The sequence below is a fragment of the Mesocricetus auratus genome, unplaced genomic scaffold (genome assembly GCF_017639785.1).
Source record: "Mesocricetus auratus isolate SY011 unplaced genomic scaffold, BCM_Maur_2.0 Super-Scaffold_100046, whole genome shotgun sequence".
NCBI lineage: Eukaryota > Metazoa > Chordata > Mammalia > Rodentia > Cricetidae > Mesocricetus > Mesocricetus auratus.
In genome coordinates, this window is record NW_024429223.1 from 2,157,949 (window position 1) to 2,174,557 (window position 16,609).

A 16,609-nucleotide genomic window follows, 5' to 3' on the forward strand; every position below is an offset into this window, starting at 1 on the left:
AGTGCCCACCTCATCAAGGACCCCCGGGCGCACTCCAACATCTGCCCACCTGCTTGATGCCCACAGCCACATTCCAGAATGCACGCACAGTCTCTAGCTCACCTGAGCACGATGTAAAAATTATTTTAGATTAAAAGCTGAACAAAGAGCCTGCTACCATGAGAGAGGTAAGACGAGGCGCTGGGCAAGGCAGAGTCAGGAACCGACAGTACGGCCATCTTGGAGTTCAGGCCCACTTCCAGAGCCAGGACCTGGGCTCAAAGGCATTCTGTTCATCTTCAGCAATTGTGAGCAGAGCCTGGTAAAGGGTCGGGGTCAGTTTGCAAGGGTCTATCCGGTCCCTTCTCCCCAGTGCAGGCATACCCCCGCCCCAGACCCCACTTGTGACCCTTGCCCCCATCCCCAACCTCCAGTCATGCTAAGTATCTTACCTGGTGTGATGAGAGGTGGCCCCTCCCCTGGACGGTGACTAGGGAAATAGAAATGGCAACATACAAATGAATCACCCATTTGTCCTCGCCCTCAGGGCTAAGGGAGTCTCAGCTTGCCTAGCTAGACAGTGTCTTGGCTGGTTTCCCACTGTGGGCTGTACAGAGCTAGGGGCCAAAGCCTTCTTAGGATGGTTTGCATGAAGCAAAACCCGGGAGACCTCAGGACAGAGCACAAGGCCTGCCCTCTTTGCACAAGGCTTAGCCTTTATGGGCATGCCCAGAACCTCGTCTTGCCTAGAACCCATCTCTCCTAGAACCTGTCCCACCCAGAACCCATCCCACCCAGAACCCGTCTCTGTTAGAACCTGTCCTACCCAGAACCCATCCCACCCAGAACCCGTCTCTCCTAGAACCTGTCCTACCCAGAACCCACCCTACCCAGAACCCATCCCACCCAGAACCTGTCTCTCCTAGAACCCATCTCTCCTAGAACCTGTCCCACCCAGAACCCATCCCACCCAGAACCTGTCTCTCCTAGAACCCACCCTACCCAGAACCCATCCCACCTAGAACCCACCCTACCCAGAACCCACCCTACCCAGAATCCATCCCACCTAGAACCCGTGCTCTCCTAGAACCCTTCCTACCCAGAACCCACCTCACCTAGAACCCGTCTCACCTGGGCTTCTGGCTGAACTTGCATTTACACTTTCCACCTGTTGGAGACGGGTGTAGTCAGAGAAAGGAACACACAGTCCCTTCCCTGTTCAACCCCCCCCCACGGCCCTTCCGGTACTCACTCATAAGGACAATGATGCCCACAGCACAGAGAATCCCTGCACAGATGAGCCCGCCGACTCGGAGGCTGTACCAATCTGAGAGGGAAACAGGAAATGTCGAAGCTAGCCCAGGTCCCCACCCCCCATCTATCTCCTCACTCGCTTGCTGGCAGTTAAAGGGAAAAGCAAAACCCCAGCCCAGGAGTGCACACATTGCAGCTCAGATCCAAGCAAACAAGATATCCCATGTCCGTCCAGGGACAGAGAAGCCATCTGAAGGAGGACAGGACGTCAAGATGTGGGTCTTTAGAAAGAGGGGTCGAGCTCGGGCTCTCTGAGAAGGTCCCACTGGAACGCAGATCTGCAGAGAGACAGGTGGCCCGGAAGCCAGTGGTCCAGGCAGAGGGACCAGCAGGTGCACACAGGTCATGAGATTGGCAGTTGCCTTCTGTATCTGAGGATGATAGCTGGAGGGGGGAGGGGTCAGTGGAGAACGAGAGGGCGCGGGGGGGGGCAAGCGACAGGTCCTGGTTGGAGCTGGAAGTGGAGAAGAGTGGGGTTAGAATCCCCTACCGCTGGGCATTGGTGGCGCACACCTTTAATCCCAGCACTCGGGAGGCAGAGGCAGGCGGATCTCTGTGAGTTCGAGGCCGGGCTGGTCCGACAGCCTCCAAAACAACACAGAGAAACCCTGTCTCGTAAAACCAAAAAAAAAAAAAAAAAAAAAAGGATCCCCCGCCTTCTCTGGGAAGATTTCCATGGCCAGCATTCTGGTGGTTGATCTAAACCGAATACCTCTTGTAGACTGGATTCAGTCCTGTGTCTGCTTGAATTCCCCCTTACGGCTGATTCCTTTAACCTATCTGGATGCTCAACAAGCCTCTCCTATCCTGGCCCCTGGGTCACTGTGAACTGTCAGCCCCCCTTGTGTGGGACGCTTGGCATAAAATAATGTGTAGGACTGGGAAGAAGGGGGGGCGGTTCTTACCATAGTAGAAAGGGCTGTCCTTATCTGCAAAGAGAGACGGGACACACACCGAATCAATCTGAGACAATAGCAGGGGTGTGGGGTAAGGGGGAGGGAGGGGTGGACTCTGACTCACCTTCGGGGTCATTGGCATCCAGAGAAGGCAGGCCTGTGGGGACAGGTAAGGACAAGTGATGACTATGGTGGCCTTAGAAGAGCCCTCAGCAGGATCCATGGAGGTTTGTTGCCTGAGGAAAACGTTCCACGGGGAACAGCCCCACCTCCAAAGTGCACACGGTTTAGCCGCTAGTTAGTCCCACATGGACACGCCTTCATGGAGATGTGGGCTCAGCCGGGCGTTGGTGGCGCACACCTTTAATCCCAGCACTCGGGAGGTAGAGGCAGGCGGATCTCTGTGAGTTCGAGGCCAGCCTGGTCTACAGAGCGAGTTCCAGGATAGCCTCCAAAGCCACAGAGAAACCCTGTCTCAAAAAACCAAAAAAAAAAAAAAAATGTGGGCTCACCTGCCCACCCCCCACCTGGACACGCCTTCATGGAGATGTGGGCTCACCTGCCCACCCCCACCTGGACACGCCTTCATGGAGATGTGGGCTCACCCGCCCACCCCCCACCTGCAAGTCATGCCAGCATTTTGCCGCCGGAAACAGATCCGATTCCGGGTAGGTTTTGGCACTGTCTGAATGCTTCCAGATGCTCGACTGGGCCACGCCTCCTGCTGTGGAGAGGCTGTGCCCTTCCCGTTAGCAGATGGTTTCTGTTCCCAGGACAGTTTCCTCCACCCCAGCAGTGCCCGCAGTCCTCACAGCTACACCCCACAGTCAGCAGGGTGGGGCTGAGGTCTTTGAAATAACTCACAGTTGGCAACTTCAATTCGTTCTTACATCCCTTTCCCAAATAGAACGCAACCCATGCCCAAAGAATGGTTAAGTAAAAAACAGAAAGGGCTGGAGGGGAGTGGATAGACGGTCCAGTGGTTAGGGACGCTGATTGCTCTTGCAGAAGACCCAAGTTCAGCTCCCAGCACCCACGTGACTCCCAAACATCTGTAACTCCAGTTCCAGGGGATCTGATGTCCTCTCCTGGCTTCCGTAGTCACCGAGCACCCAAACGGCAAAACACCCATATGCCTAAAGTAAGTTTTTGTTTAAAGTGGCTGACTCCTCGGAAAAGGTGCCCAAAGTTGTCCCCTGGCTGCCACACATATAGCGAGCACGCACAGCCACGCATGCACAAAAGAGGCAGAGGGAGGAAAGGAGAAAATTCTCCCTGAGGCTTGTTTAGCTTCATCCGGGCCTGAGCTCTGCTAACGGGAGAAAAAAACAAACAAAATAAAACAATGCTTAATTATATTGGAGGCACGGACGCCTGGGGCCCACTCCACCCAGAGCCTGTCATACTGACGTCCAAACATTAACGCGTTGAAGCCTCACAAAAACCCCTGTGACGAAGTGCTGTTCTCTGTGTTTTCAGAGGAGGGGGAAACTGAGGCACGAGGTATTCCAGCCACCTACTACATCGCTGCACCCAGGGTCCTAGGTGTAGGAAGGGAGACCGTGACACACAAGCGTACCGGGCTTGCTGTCATCGAAAATTAAATGGCATCGCCCCAGGGGAAATACATGCATGAACGTGCGTGCGTGTGCGCGCGCACACACACACACACGTGTACACACACACACACACACACACACAGCTGAGAGGTCCAAGGGAAAGGGCAGCTTGGCGGCCTGACACTCACCTGCTAGGAGGGCCAGCAGGCTCAGAGCCACCTCGTGCATGTTGTAGCGCGTGTCTAGAGGAGTCCAGAGAACAGGCTTTAGCAGAGCGGCCAGGGCGCAGGGCCTGGCAACTTAGCTTGTCTATCTCGCACCTGTTGCTCGCCAGGAGCACAGCCCAAGGTACACACAGGAAGGCTGGTAGTGACTGAAGCTCACCGGGCCAGGAGATAAGGAGCCCCAAAGTCAACCGGGGGCTGGGTGAGCGCTCAGGCTCCACGTAGGAACAGCCATTGTCATTCCCGCGACAGCAACCTTAGGTTTTACGGTAATGAGTCTGTTCTCGGAGGGAAGAGGTGGAGGGGTGTTTTGCTTGAATTTGCCATTCTCCTGCCCCAGCGATCCAAGTGCTAGGATTGGAGGCGCGCACCTCCACATCCGGCGTGTGGTCCCTATCTGTGTGATGGGGGAAACTGAGGCTCTGAGGGGTAAAGCTGACGCCCACGCTCACCTGGTCCAGGAGGCAGGGCTTCAAACCCGCCTCGTTCCCCGATAGCTGTTCGGAACTAGAACTGGGAGAGCCTCGGGTGTTTTGGGGGAGCGGAGCGTCAGGAGCCAGGTGGCAAGAGGCCCGGGTTCCGGGAGTGGCTCCCACAGACAGCCTGGAGCCTGCCCTGCTCTGCCCACACGCTGCAGGCTTCTCGCTGGGGCCCGCGCTGGCTCCCTGGGCCCCTGGGTGGGTGTTCGGCAGGAATGACGCCAAGTTGGTGGCGTGTGCAGAGGGGACCCTGGGTTTAGTCTAACCCCCATCTTCTGCCCCACCCTTAGGCCTGTCCCTTCAGACCCCACGGAGCGTTCTCCCGGGGCCCAGCTCAAGTCCGGTCTCTGCCTGCTACCCTGGCCCTCACCCTTGACCAGGCCTCTGCGCTGGCTCCTTGTCCCAGCCGCCGGCCCTGTTGGGCTTCTCTCAGCCGCAAACACTGCGTGGTTCCCCAGTGAGACTCACTCAGCACAGGGCCCCTTCCATACTGACCTAACAGTCTGCTTTCCGCTACCCTGGAGACCTGCAATCAGCTCCTTCTCTCTGTGCAACCCCTCACCTCTTTTTTTTTTTAAGGTTTTTTTTTTTTTTTTCCAGACAGGGTTTCTCTGTATTGTGTTGGAGGCTGTCCTGGAACTTGCTCTTGTAGACCAGGCTGGCCTCGAACTCACAGAGATCCGCCTGCCTCTGCCTCCCGAGTGCTGGGATTAAAGGCGTGCGCCACCAACGCCCGGCTAACTCCCCTTCTTGTCCTGCTCACCTGTCAGGAGCTCATGTGCGTGTCCACACACACACACACACACACACACACACACACACACACTAAGATAGTGAGTGTTAACACTTGTCCCCATTCCCCGCATACTGGACACTGTCCAGTGACCTTGCAGGTTCCTTTTTAACCCCTAGCAGCAGCCCCAGCGTCATCCTTGAGAGCTAACCCTTTCTACCCACACGGAAGCCCACACTTGCAAGGAATGGAGCCAGCCCCTGATGGTGCAGGGGTGTCTCATATGCTCACACAGACGTCTCCATTTCCCTAGGCTCACCCCACCCCAGAGGCCTGGGAAGTCCTTCAGTTTCTCTAACTCATCTAAATCGGTTCAGGCTTGTCGTGCAAGCTACCAGGGAGGCTGAGGCAGAAGATACGCGAATTCACAGCCAAGCTAGAATACAGAGTACAAGGCCAGTCTGAACAATTTAGTGAGGTGTCCCAAAATAAAAAGTAAGAAAGGGAGGGAGGTGCAGCTCAAGGGTAGAGCCCCTGCCTAGAATCCCCCAGTGAGGGGCTGGGGTGTGGCTCAGTGGTAGAGCCCCTGCCTAGAATCCCCCAGTGAGGGGCTGGGGTGTGGCTCAGTGGTAGAGCCCCTGCCTAGAATCCCCCAGTGAGGGGCTGGGGTGTGGCTCAGTGGTAGAGCCCCTGCCTAGAATCCCCCAGTGAGGGGCTGGGGTGTGGCTCAGTGGTAGAGCCCCTGCCTAGAATCCCCCAGTGAGGGGCTGGGGTGTGGCTCAGTGGTAGAGCCCCTGCCTAGAATCCCCCAGTGAGGGGCTGGGGGCGTGGCTCAGTGTGTATAAAAACGCTAGCTGTGGCAGCTGGCTCCTACTGAGCGCCCATGCAGACTTTTTTCTCAGTGTGACCCTGACTCCCTCACATTCTCTTCACAACTGTCGTTACTGCTCCCGGCAGCCACAGCTGTCGCCTCTGAATTCACCTTAACGTGGTACGCTGCCATCATGGCTGCCGGGTCTCACCTCTCCCTACAGACCCACAGTCTCCCGTTCCCACAAGACACACAAAACCTGAGAGCCTGGACAGGGTGGGGAAGACAGGTGTTCCATCTGCAGCCCCGGTGCTGCGGGCTCTACCCTGGTGCTTGCAGGGCTGCGGGGAACCAGAAACCGCGGCTGTCCACCCTCGCTGTCCCGCCCTGCAAGTGCTGTTCCCTGAGGAGGGCCTGCCTGCTTCTGAGTGAACACGGCACAGAGGGCGAGCCCTTTGCCTGGGACGCTACGCACCCATGTGCCCCAAAACCCGTTCACCCCGACACAGCCCCCCAGCTGCTTCACCCCTCCACACATTTCAACGATTCCTTGTCTACTCAGTCACCCCTAGACACCCCTCCACGCCTCACCCACTGAGAAGCCCCAATCGTGATACCGTAAGTGTAATCACTTCCTGTCCACCCTGACACCCCCACCGGCAAGCCCGGGCTTCTCATCTGCTCAGGCCCCCCTCCCCCACGCAGTCCTCCCTGATTGCCACTGTGGACACCGGGTGGGTTACCCCGGCCGTCCCACAGAGTAGGGAGCTGTGAGGAACAGCCAGCTGAGGCAGGAGAGGGCTGTCTCCTGCCCCCAGAAAAGAAACCTTGAAGCGGGAAGGTTGTTGGTGTTGGAGTCTTCAACCCCAGTGTCTAGTAGCAGGGACGGTCAGAGGAGAGCTGGGGGTTGAGGGGGGGACAGAGGCGCTTGGGGGAAGGCCGCCCCCACACCCCGGGGCCGCTCACCTGAGTAGCTCCACAGGCTGAGAGGTGGTTCCGGGAGAAGGCAGAATGCGGACTGCCAAGCCTGGGCAGCCTTTATCCACAGCTGCCACGCCCTAGGCAAACCTGGGCAGGCAGGCACAAGTCAGGTCTCCCTGGGGCCAGGGACGCCCCCATCTCATTCCTCCCTTAAAGAGACAGCTCTCCCTGGTCTCTCGTCACAGTAGCCTCGGGTGAAGTGGAAGGGGGTCAGGGTGGGCTGGGGATTGGCGTCTTAGGAGCAGGGGAGATGCCTTGCCCAGTGTCCTGAGCTCCAGGGGACACCCAGCACTGGGTCGCTTCCAGGGCTCCTTAGTGACAATCCTTATCTTTTTGGAGGGACACGGTTAAAGCAGAACATCTATGTGATCCTTCTCGGATTCAGGTTTGGGGGTGACTTTTTGTTTGTTTGAGACAGGGTCTCACTATGTAGCCCTGGCTGGCCCGGAACTCACATTACAGACCAGGCTGGCTTTGGTGTCACCAGGATCCACCTGTCTCTGTCTCCCAAGTGCTGGGATTAAAGGTGTGCAGCGCCAGCTGTGGTTTTGTTTGGGGTGGGGTGGGGTTGTTGGCACTTGTAGGCATTAAAGCCCTTTGTCCCTCCTGGATCCTTTGTCGGCAAGGCTGAAAGACACTGTCGTGGTGGCCGAGGTTGTCATGTGAAGGAGACGCTTGCTCGGTGGGCAGATGTGGGGGTTGTGGTTCTTGGGGCGGGCTCGTAGACCAGGCCCTTGAAGACTGAGAATGGAACGGGCTTTGGGGCCCCAGCCTGTAGTCCCCGAGCCGAGCCGTGTTTCCCCGGAGCTGAGGATGCTGCCCAGTGGGTGTGGTGTGGCTGTCAAAACAGCCTTCCTCCCCTGCACGCAGCAAGCCCCCGCCCTGCCCTCCTCCCTCTCCTGCCTCCCCAGCTTCCGCCTAGGGTCTGTACAAGCCCCCACATGGTCCCTGTTGGGGGTGCCCCCTCCCCCCAAATTCCACCTCCTTACACAGAAGGACTGTTGTCTGGGGGCCTGGATGGAGAACAAGGCACCATTGAGTGGCTGGCAGAGGATTGGGGTCACCGGGAGGGGCAGGGCCAGGAAAGGGGCCGCTTCTATTCGGTTACCAGCTGGACTCCAGACGACCCCCAACACCACGGTGGGGGCGGTGGGGCGGAGCCCCAGAGGCACCAGGCTAGGGAGAAGCCGCTGTTGTGGGCATGGAGAGGACTAAAGGGGACTTAGGGTCAAAGGTCTGGGGGGCAAGGAAAAGGACCCCAGACACCCCCCTTCCCACCATGGCCTCCCTCCTTGGTGTAGCTCAGTTAGCTGCGTTGGCCTGTGTTCCCTGGGGGCAACTCCTGAGCTCCAAGTCCTAGCCAGGACAAGGTTTCCTGCCTCCCGTATAGGAACAAAATTCTCCCCGAGGGTAGGAGGCAGCCGCAGAGATAGAAACAGAGACGCCTGGCTGAGGTCTGGCCGGGGATGGAGCGCAGACAGAGGATCCCAGATCTGCTTAGGGGAATCTTTGTACCTAGCTACGTTAACATCCTTCCCCAAGCCAGGAACTTGACTGCCCCTCGGGAAAACAACCGAAACCTCCAAAACTCTTGGTGGTCGCGAGTGTAGGATGGTGCCTCCCTCTGCTGGACACTGTAGGAACTACAAGCACCGGAGAGAGCGGTACGGAGTAAGGGGGGGGGCTTGGGTCTCTCTGCCCTTCCTGGGTGCAAGGCCAGATGCTACAGGGAACAAGTGGAAAATCGTGAGTAAGTTGTGAGGCAGAAGACTATGAGATCATCCAGCACAGAGAGAATGGCCGTCTTGACTAAGATCGCTGGCGCCCTGTGGTCAGATGTAAGTGGACCTCCAGGGGTCTTACAAAGGGACCAAGGCTAGGTGTGAGTGTGTGTGTGTGTGTGTGTGTGTGTGTGTGTGTGTGTGTGTGTAATATCTCTGGAGAGTCACACCCGTGGGTGCGGGGGGGACCTGGAAGAAGGTGGAGATTGGACTTCCACTGCATATGTTGGAATTTTACATCCTAAAAATATACTATCTTTTTTAAAGGGTTAACGGAGGGGGCTGAAGAGATGGCTCAGCGGTTAAGAGTGCTCTTGAAGATGGCCTGAATTCTGTTCGAGGAACCCATGGCCCACGGAGATCCGATGCCTCTGGCCTCCGAGGGTACTGAGCACACATGCATATACCCACACAAAGACACATAGTTAAAAGTAAACTAAGTATGTTTTAGGCTGATTGAAACTGTTAAGGGAAAGGCAGTCTGGTACATATCTGTAATCCTAACATCTGGAAGGGTTAGGTCAGAAGAATTTGAGTATGAGACCAGCCCTAGGCTACACCGCAAGTCCTAGGTTAGTCCAAATGTGTTATAAGATCCTGTCACAGTTGTTAGAAGTATTAAGCAAAATTAAGTAATAAACTAAAACATACATTGTTCAGTGTCTACACGTATTGCCAGGATGCCCTTATGCCAAATGCTTGGCTGTTCAAGTCCCTTATTTACAAGGCTGTAGTATTTGCCCAGAATCTAGCTATGTCTGCTGTAGATTTAAAATCACCCTCAGAGTACCAGTAATATTCAATACAGTGGAAATGTCAGATAAATAGTCATTATTCTGTACAGCTATCCTGGCAATTGTGTCCACCCAGAGAGCCATGAATCCTGCCCAATACATTTGTAGAAGACGTCGTCACGTTGCAAGCTTCAGAGGTCAGACAGCTTCAGGAGATTGCGCCCTCCCTAACTTCTGTGAAGTGGATGAACTCTCCTCCTACACGGAGCCAGCAGGTGCAGAGGGATGACTGTGTATGCAATATCTTTTATAACAGCATATATTTATATTAATATAGATGATAAGGCTATTGGCAGTATCTCTCCTTCCTATTGCTTTATTTTATTTTTGGTTATGTGTGTGTGTGTGTGTGTGCACACACACGCACTTGCACCTGTAGTGCCTTCGGAGGTCAGAAGAGGACATTGGGTCCCCTGGAACTGAAGTTTCAGGCCTTTGTGAACCGCTCACCATCGGTGATGGGGGCGGAACTCGGTCCCTCTGCAGAGCAGGAGGAGTCCTTAGCCTCTGCATCACCTGTCCAGCGCCCTCATGTTGCTTTTTGTGGGTCGTTTGACCCAGGGTGACCCAGAGCCACCTGGGATGGGCTGTGGTTTCTCAGCACTGTGGGTGTTCTTACTTAATGCGGAAAAATCAACCCTCCGTGTGGTCCCTGAGTATCCCAACATTTTCAGGAATGCAATGAGAGCAGAGTCGGAGCCATGGGATTTAGCGAAGCAAGGAGGATGGGTCAAAGGGTCCGAGCCGGTGACTGAAAAGCTGTGTCCTCCTGGTCAAAAGAATGGAATCTACCTCTGGCCTTGGGTGGAGACAAGACATTCTGATCTGCTCCAAAGATTAGAACTTGGCATACATACCATTGTCTATCTGGGTTGCTTTTGCCGCTGTCACTCTGACCAAAAGTGACTTAGGGGAGGAGACGGGTTATTCCAGCTTTCAGTTCAGCACTGAAGGAAGTCAAAGCAGGAAGCTGAAGCAGAAACCATGGAAGGACACTGCTTGCCTGACTCGTTCAGTCTCGTTCTCAGCTGCCTCCCTGTGCAAACAGGGGTCACCTGCCCAGGGAACGGGGTCACCCACAAACGCACTGAGCTCCCTGGCACCATTAAGCAGCCAGGACAGTTCTCCACAGACACGCCCACAGTCCGACCTCAGCTGGGATTCCATTCTCAGGTTCCAGGCTGCAGTCGAGTTGACAGTTAAGGCTAACTGGCACAGTTCCCTCAAGGGTTAATCCGGCTGGGCCTGTCAATCACCCGGCCGGATCATCCCTCAAAAAGGCGATCCGCTAAAGCCATGCTGAGGAGATGGGGAGGAATAATTATCCCCTTAATGCGGTAGTGTGCTTATCCTTCGCTGAGGATAAGACGCTCGAAAGGCTTTCGTCTTTGTAGTCCTGCAGCCTAACAGTTTTTCTGAGTCGCCCTCCCTCAAAAGCGCGCTTTGTCCTTTCCTCAAAATCTTTTCCGTTCACGTGCTTGCCGAAAATCCCAAGCATGCTGGCACTCCGGGCTTCTTCCGCCCTTTCTCTGAAGCGCCCCTGCCTCTTCTCCCATGCAGATGCTCACAGACCTCCATTGCCAAAGAGGTGGCTCTCTCGGGCCCTCTTCCCCATCCCCTTCCTCCGGCGGCTGCGGGAGATCAACGGCTTGCCTGACCTGATGTTTGTTGCCTAGCCTCTACTAAAACTGCCCTCGAACTTCCTAGGGTGACTTGAAAATAAAAATGCCCCCCACCCCCTTAGACTCATAGGGAGTGGCACTACTAGGAGGTGTGGTCTTGTAGGAGTGGGTGTGGTCTTGCTGGAGGGGTGTGGCCTTGCTGGAGGGGGTGTGTCTTTGAGGTCTCAGATGCTCAAGCCGGTTCACTTCCTGCTGCCTGCTGATGCCGATGTAGAATCCTCAGCCTCCTGTCCCGCATCATGACTAATTGCGTGCCGCCATGATGACGATGGACCAAACCTCCGAACTGTAAGCCAGCCCCAAGAAAATGCTGTCTCTTCACAGCAATAAAACCCTAATATGACGTTTCCACCTGAGTCTGTTTTAAAACTCTTTTATTTTTGAGTGGAAGAACGCCAGGAATGGAGGGCTCAGGTCCTCCTGCTGTGTGAGTATGCTTACCGTTGGAGCCATCTCTGCACCCTAAAAGTGTTTTGTTTGTTTGTTTGTTGTTGTTTTGTTTTTTCGAGACAGGGTTTCTCTGTGCCTTTGGAGGCTGTCCCGGAGCTCACTGTGGAGACCAGGCTGGCCTCGAACTCACAGAGATCCGCCTGACTCTGCCTCCCGAGTGCTGGGATTAAAGGCGTGCGCCACCTACGCCCCACTAAACGTGTGTTTTTAACTTGTGTTTTGTGGATAGATGTTTTGCCTGAATGTATGTATATGCGTCATGTGTGTGCAGTGCCCACAGAAGTCAGAAGAGGTCTTGGACCCCTGGAACTGGAGTTACAGACGGTTGTGAGCCACCGTGTGGGTGCTGGGGATTGAACCTGGGTCCCTGGAAGAGCAGCCAGTGCCCCTAACTCCTGAGTCACTTCCCCAGCCACTTAAAAGCGTATTTTTTATGATGACCTCTCCAGATTTTCCAAGAAGCCGACTTTCAACTTTTTTTGTGTGTGTTTTAATTTGTGTTTTGTTTTTGAGATGGGGCTGAAAGTGTAACCCAGACTGGTCTTGAACTCATGACCCTCTTGCCCTCTGCTGGGGCTACAGGTGCGCAACCACCTCGCCTGCTGATACAGGCTGCAGACCAGACAAATGTGTCCCGTGGTTGAATGTGGTCCTGAGGCTGCCGGTGTGAGCTCTCCAGCCAGTCAAACTGAGGAGAGCCGCAGCCCACCCCAGCTGTCAATCACCCCCAGGGGAGTCGCTACTGTTTCCAGAATGATCCGGGGGAGGAGCTTGGCGCAATTCCATCCACTTGGGATCTCTTCCCCTTTAAGTGCCCAGCTCGTTCCTTCACCCTTGATTCCGGCAACCTGGAGGCCCCTGGTCTGAATCCAACCACTGTTAAGTTTCCTGTACTTTCACAGTGTTACCAAAAAAGTGAACAATTGCCGCTGCGGGGGCAGCGTTGGTCTGTTGGGAGTTTGATTCGCAGTGGAAGGATGCTGAGAGGCGGGGCCTTAGATCCACAGGCGTGGTCTGTTCTAAAAGCAAAGCCTCTCGCTGCTTCCTCCCTTCTCTTGCTCTTCCATCCTCTGCCCTGGGGTGATGAGACCAGAAATCCCTCACCAGAGGCTAGCACCACACTCTGAGCTTCCCAGCCTCCAGAACCATGAGCCAAACACGGACCAGTTGATTCTAAGAGACCCCGCTCCAAGTATTCTGTTAGGACAGCAGAAAATGGAGCAAGACCGGTGGTAACATTTAAAGACCAGGCTGGGGGCCGGAGAGATGGCTCAGAGGTTAGGAGCACTGGTTGCTTGCTCTTCCAGAGGTCCTGAGTTCAATTCCCAGCAACCACATGGTGGCTCACAACCATCTGTAATGAGATCTGGTGCCCTCTTCTGGCTTACATGGATTCATGCAGGCAGAAAGCTGTATACATAGTAATAAATAAATCTTTAAAAATAATAAAAATAAAAATAAAGACCAGGCTGTTTCAACACAATGAGCGCTGTATTCCCTGCTTCTCCAGGGAGGTCTGGCCTAACTGGACCAAGTATCACCTGGCAGCAACAGTTAAGAGTGAGGTTTGTCTCCCCAGGGTGACCCAACCGGGTTCCACGTCCTTGGTTTTCATTGAGGTTCGCTCTGGTTCCAGACTGGCTCCTGACCCCAGACAGGGGCATCTTTTGGGGATGTCTGTGCAGCCAAGCCCCCCCCCCAGGATGTCACTGGAGCATTGAAAACCAGGGCATACCTGCCCACGGTGAAGAGAAAGAAGGAAATATTATGGGCTTCCTCCCCACTCCCAAAGGCTTTGGCAAGTTAATTGACAAAAATTCCTCGGGGCTGGACATGACCTGTAGAGCCTGTTACCCCAGTACTGGGGAGGCTGAGACAGGAAGATCGGGAGTTCAAGGCCAGCCTGTGCTACATATCAAACACTGTCTTAATAATAATAATAATAATAATAATAATAATAAAATCAAACAGCTCAGACAAGAAGGCTCTGTGAGGAGAAGTGATTGCAGCCAAGCCTGATGACCCAAGTTCAAGTCCTAGGCCCCACGTGGTAAAAGATGAGAAGAAATTCCTGCAAGCTGCCCTCTGGCCTCTGCCTGTGCATTGTGGCACACCCCACACATATATAAACACAGGACCAATCAAGTCTTCCTGTAAAGCCAACGGGGAGGACAGACAGACAAAAGGAGGAGTACCTTGACTATAGCAAAGGCTTTGTGGGGGGAGAACCAGAAATTTTAGGCCTTAGGTTGGCCACTGCTGGGGGTAGGCAGAGAAAAGAATTAAAGAACTTCATTTAGCTGGGCGATGGTGGTGCACGCCTTTAATTCCAGCACTCCGCACAGGTGGGTGGATTTTCAGAGGCCAGCCTGGTCTACAGAGTCCAGGACATCCAGGGCTAACAGATAAGCACCCCTCAGGGCCAGCCATTACCCAGGACCCACGGGGCAGGAAGGGCAAGAATTCAGAAAAATGAAGGCAGGTAAGGAGATACACACCTTCAATCCCAGCACTCAGGAGGTGAAGGCTGATGGGTCTTCAGGACAGCCAGGGCTACACAGTGAGAGCCTGTTTCAAAAGAAAAAAAAAAAGACTTTATAAAAACAAGTTGCTTTAGTTTTGGGGGGAGGGTATTGTCATTGTTTATGTCACGTGGGGGCGGAGGGCTTTCAGAACTGGTGTGGTCCAGCCAACTGTTTTCCCTCGTTTCTGTTGGGTAGGAGAAAAGGGGCTTCAGCTGCTGTCCTAGCTGTTTTCTGCTGAACAGGGCGGAGTCCTCATCAGGGGAGTCTTTATTACTGGGCTTTTTGAGGAGGGGGAGGAGGAGGAGGAGGAAAGGGGGGAGGAGGAAGAAGAGGAGGAGAGTAGGGGGGAGGATGCCCATCCTTAACACAAAACAGTATTAATCACAAGACCAACACACTGTGTCGAGAGAATGAGGATATTTGGGCTGGACTAACCCTGGGCCAGTGAGGTGGCCCCCAGGGAAAGGAGTTGCTGCCAAACCCGGAATCCATCGTTGAACCCTGGCCACCCATGGTGGAAAGAGAGAGGTGACTACTGAAAGTTGCCCTCTGCCCTCTGACCTCCACAGGACACACACACACACACACACACACACACACACACACACGAAATGTGATTACATTTTTAAAAAAGAAGAATCATCTAAAAGTTAAAGAATTAGCTGGGCAGTGGTGGCGCACGCCTTTAATCTCAGCACTCGGGAGGCAGAGGCAGGCGGATCTCTGTGAGTTCGAGACCAGCCTGGAATACAGAGCGAGTTCCAGGACAGCCTCCAAAGCCACAGAGAAACCATCCCCCCAAAATAAATTAAAGGAAAAATGTTAAAGAGTTTAGTTGAGGGCAAGAAATCATATTTATGCGTGATCTATATATTACGTATATTTCTGTATATTAAACACCTTACGTATTGATCTCGCCCTAGATAAAAGCTTTTTTGTTCTACTGCCTCATAGTCTTTGCTCGAGGATCAGTTTCCAGCCAGTGACCCCTGGCTACCAACGCCCTGTCCTGACTTAACCCCTTGCATGTGTGGCCGGGGCCTGAGGCTGTGGGGACAGTGAGTGTGCAGATCTCGGTGCTGGGCTGGCATCTCTGCAGCCTGCTGGCAGCCTGGCACCCTCAGCCACTCTGAGCCTCCTTGCCCTGATCTCTGAGCATGCCTGAGCCAGGCACACCCGCCCCTGTGGCTGATTCTCCTGGCGTTTGCAAGGGACTGTCCCAGTGCCTGTGGCTCTCGGGCAGGCTGTGACTGGCTTAGTGACTTGTGACTCGGGGTCAGATCCGGGTCTTGTGTGCGTTCAGTGGGATGACAAAGGACAACAGAGTCCCATTGAGCCCACCCCACCCCACCCCCCAGGACAGACAGAGTCAGAGAAGAGCCTCTTCCCAAGAGAATGTTCCAGAAGCAGGCTCCCATCCCTCACTCCACTGTCCTCACCCACACCCAGCTTCTTACCCATCAACCTGAGTCACAGCAGCCTCTGCCCGGTCCCCTGTCCCTGTCCGCAGTCCCTGTGTTCTGTCAGCTACAAGCAGAAGAAGCCTGTCCCACCGAATAGGGTCCCACGGCCCTGCCCAGAGGCATCTCATTCCGGCTAAAAGCTGAGGCCTCAGTGTCACTGTGTGTAAGTCCCCCATCTGCTGCTCCTCCCGTATGCCAGCCACCCAGGTCCCCTGGCCTTTGGGCGTCGGTCAAGCATCTTTCCTAAGGGTGCATTCATTCTGCCCCCTCCCCCATCTTCATTCTCCTCGCTGGGCTCCACTCCGGCACTGCCTTCCCATTTAAATCACTGTGTGTGTGTGTGTGTGTGTGTGTGTGTGTGTGTGTGTGTGTGTGTGTCTCAAGTCAACACTGGCTGTCTTCCTCTGTCACTTAACTTTGCATTTGGAGCTCAGAGATCTGCTGGACTGGCTGGTCCGTGAGCTCCAGGGACCCCCTCTTGTCTCCCCACCCCCCAGCTCAGACCGCAGTCACACTGAGGGAGTTAGGAGGTACACAGGCTCCCTGGGAGACAGACAGACAGACAGACAGGGGGACAACCCTTGGGGAGTCAACGAAGTCTGGCATACCAAGTTGAAGGCAGGACCAAGCCCCTCCCTCCTGGATCAAGGCTGAGCAAGGCATCCCCACCATAGGGAATGGGATCCAAAACGCCAGTTCAAGCACCCAGGATAAGTCCTGGTCCCTTTGACAGCCCCCCTTCCCCCACCCGACAGATCAAGCCACAGGACTGTGACGCACGTGCCCAGGGCCGCGTTCAGTCCCGTAAAGGTTCCCCAGCGGTGAGTCCAGAGTCTGTGAGCTCCCACTAGCTCGGGTCAGCTGTCTCCATGGTTTTCCCCATCATGATCTTGACCACTACCCCCCCACCCCCCCCCTCATATGCTACATGATGAACT

The 16,609-nt window shown here is 54.7% G+C and overlaps 1 protein-coding gene and 1 long non-coding RNA gene across 4 annotated transcripts; one reads left to right on the top strand and one right to left on the bottom strand.

Moving 5' to 3' along the window:
- Positions 1-98: 98 nt before the first annotated feature.
- Fxyd3 (FXYD domain containing ion transport regulator 3) lies at positions 99-7,067 on the bottom strand. The gene is made up of 8 exons (XM_013121820.3): positions 6,962-7,067; positions 3,937-3,990; positions 2,314-2,346; positions 2,199-2,222; positions 1,232-1,306; positions 1,111-1,147; positions 432-469; positions 99-298 (listed from the first exon to the last, which is right to left on the bottom strand). The coding sequence occupies exons 2-8, from the start codon at positions 3,974-3,976 to the stop codon at positions 279-281; spliced, it is 267 nt and encodes an 88-aa protein (XP_012977274.1). The 5' UTR covers positions 3,977-3,990; positions 6,962-7,067; the 3' UTR covers positions 99-278.
- Positions 7,068-8,657: 1,590 nt separating this feature from the next.
- On the top strand, positions 8,658-11,582 carry LOC106022090. Of its 3 annotated transcripts, none has more exons than XR_005873120.1 (3): positions 8,658-8,814; positions 9,025-9,784; positions 10,226-11,582. It is a non-coding gene; the product is annotated as an uncharacterized LOC106022090 (long non-coding RNA). The 3 variants fall into 3 exon arrangements; XR_001197149.3 differs by having other exon boundaries at positions 9,025-9,141; positions 9,628-11,582; XR_005873119.1 differs by having other exon boundaries at positions 9,025-11,582.
- The last annotated feature ends 5,027 nt before the right edge of the window (positions 11,583-16,609 follow it).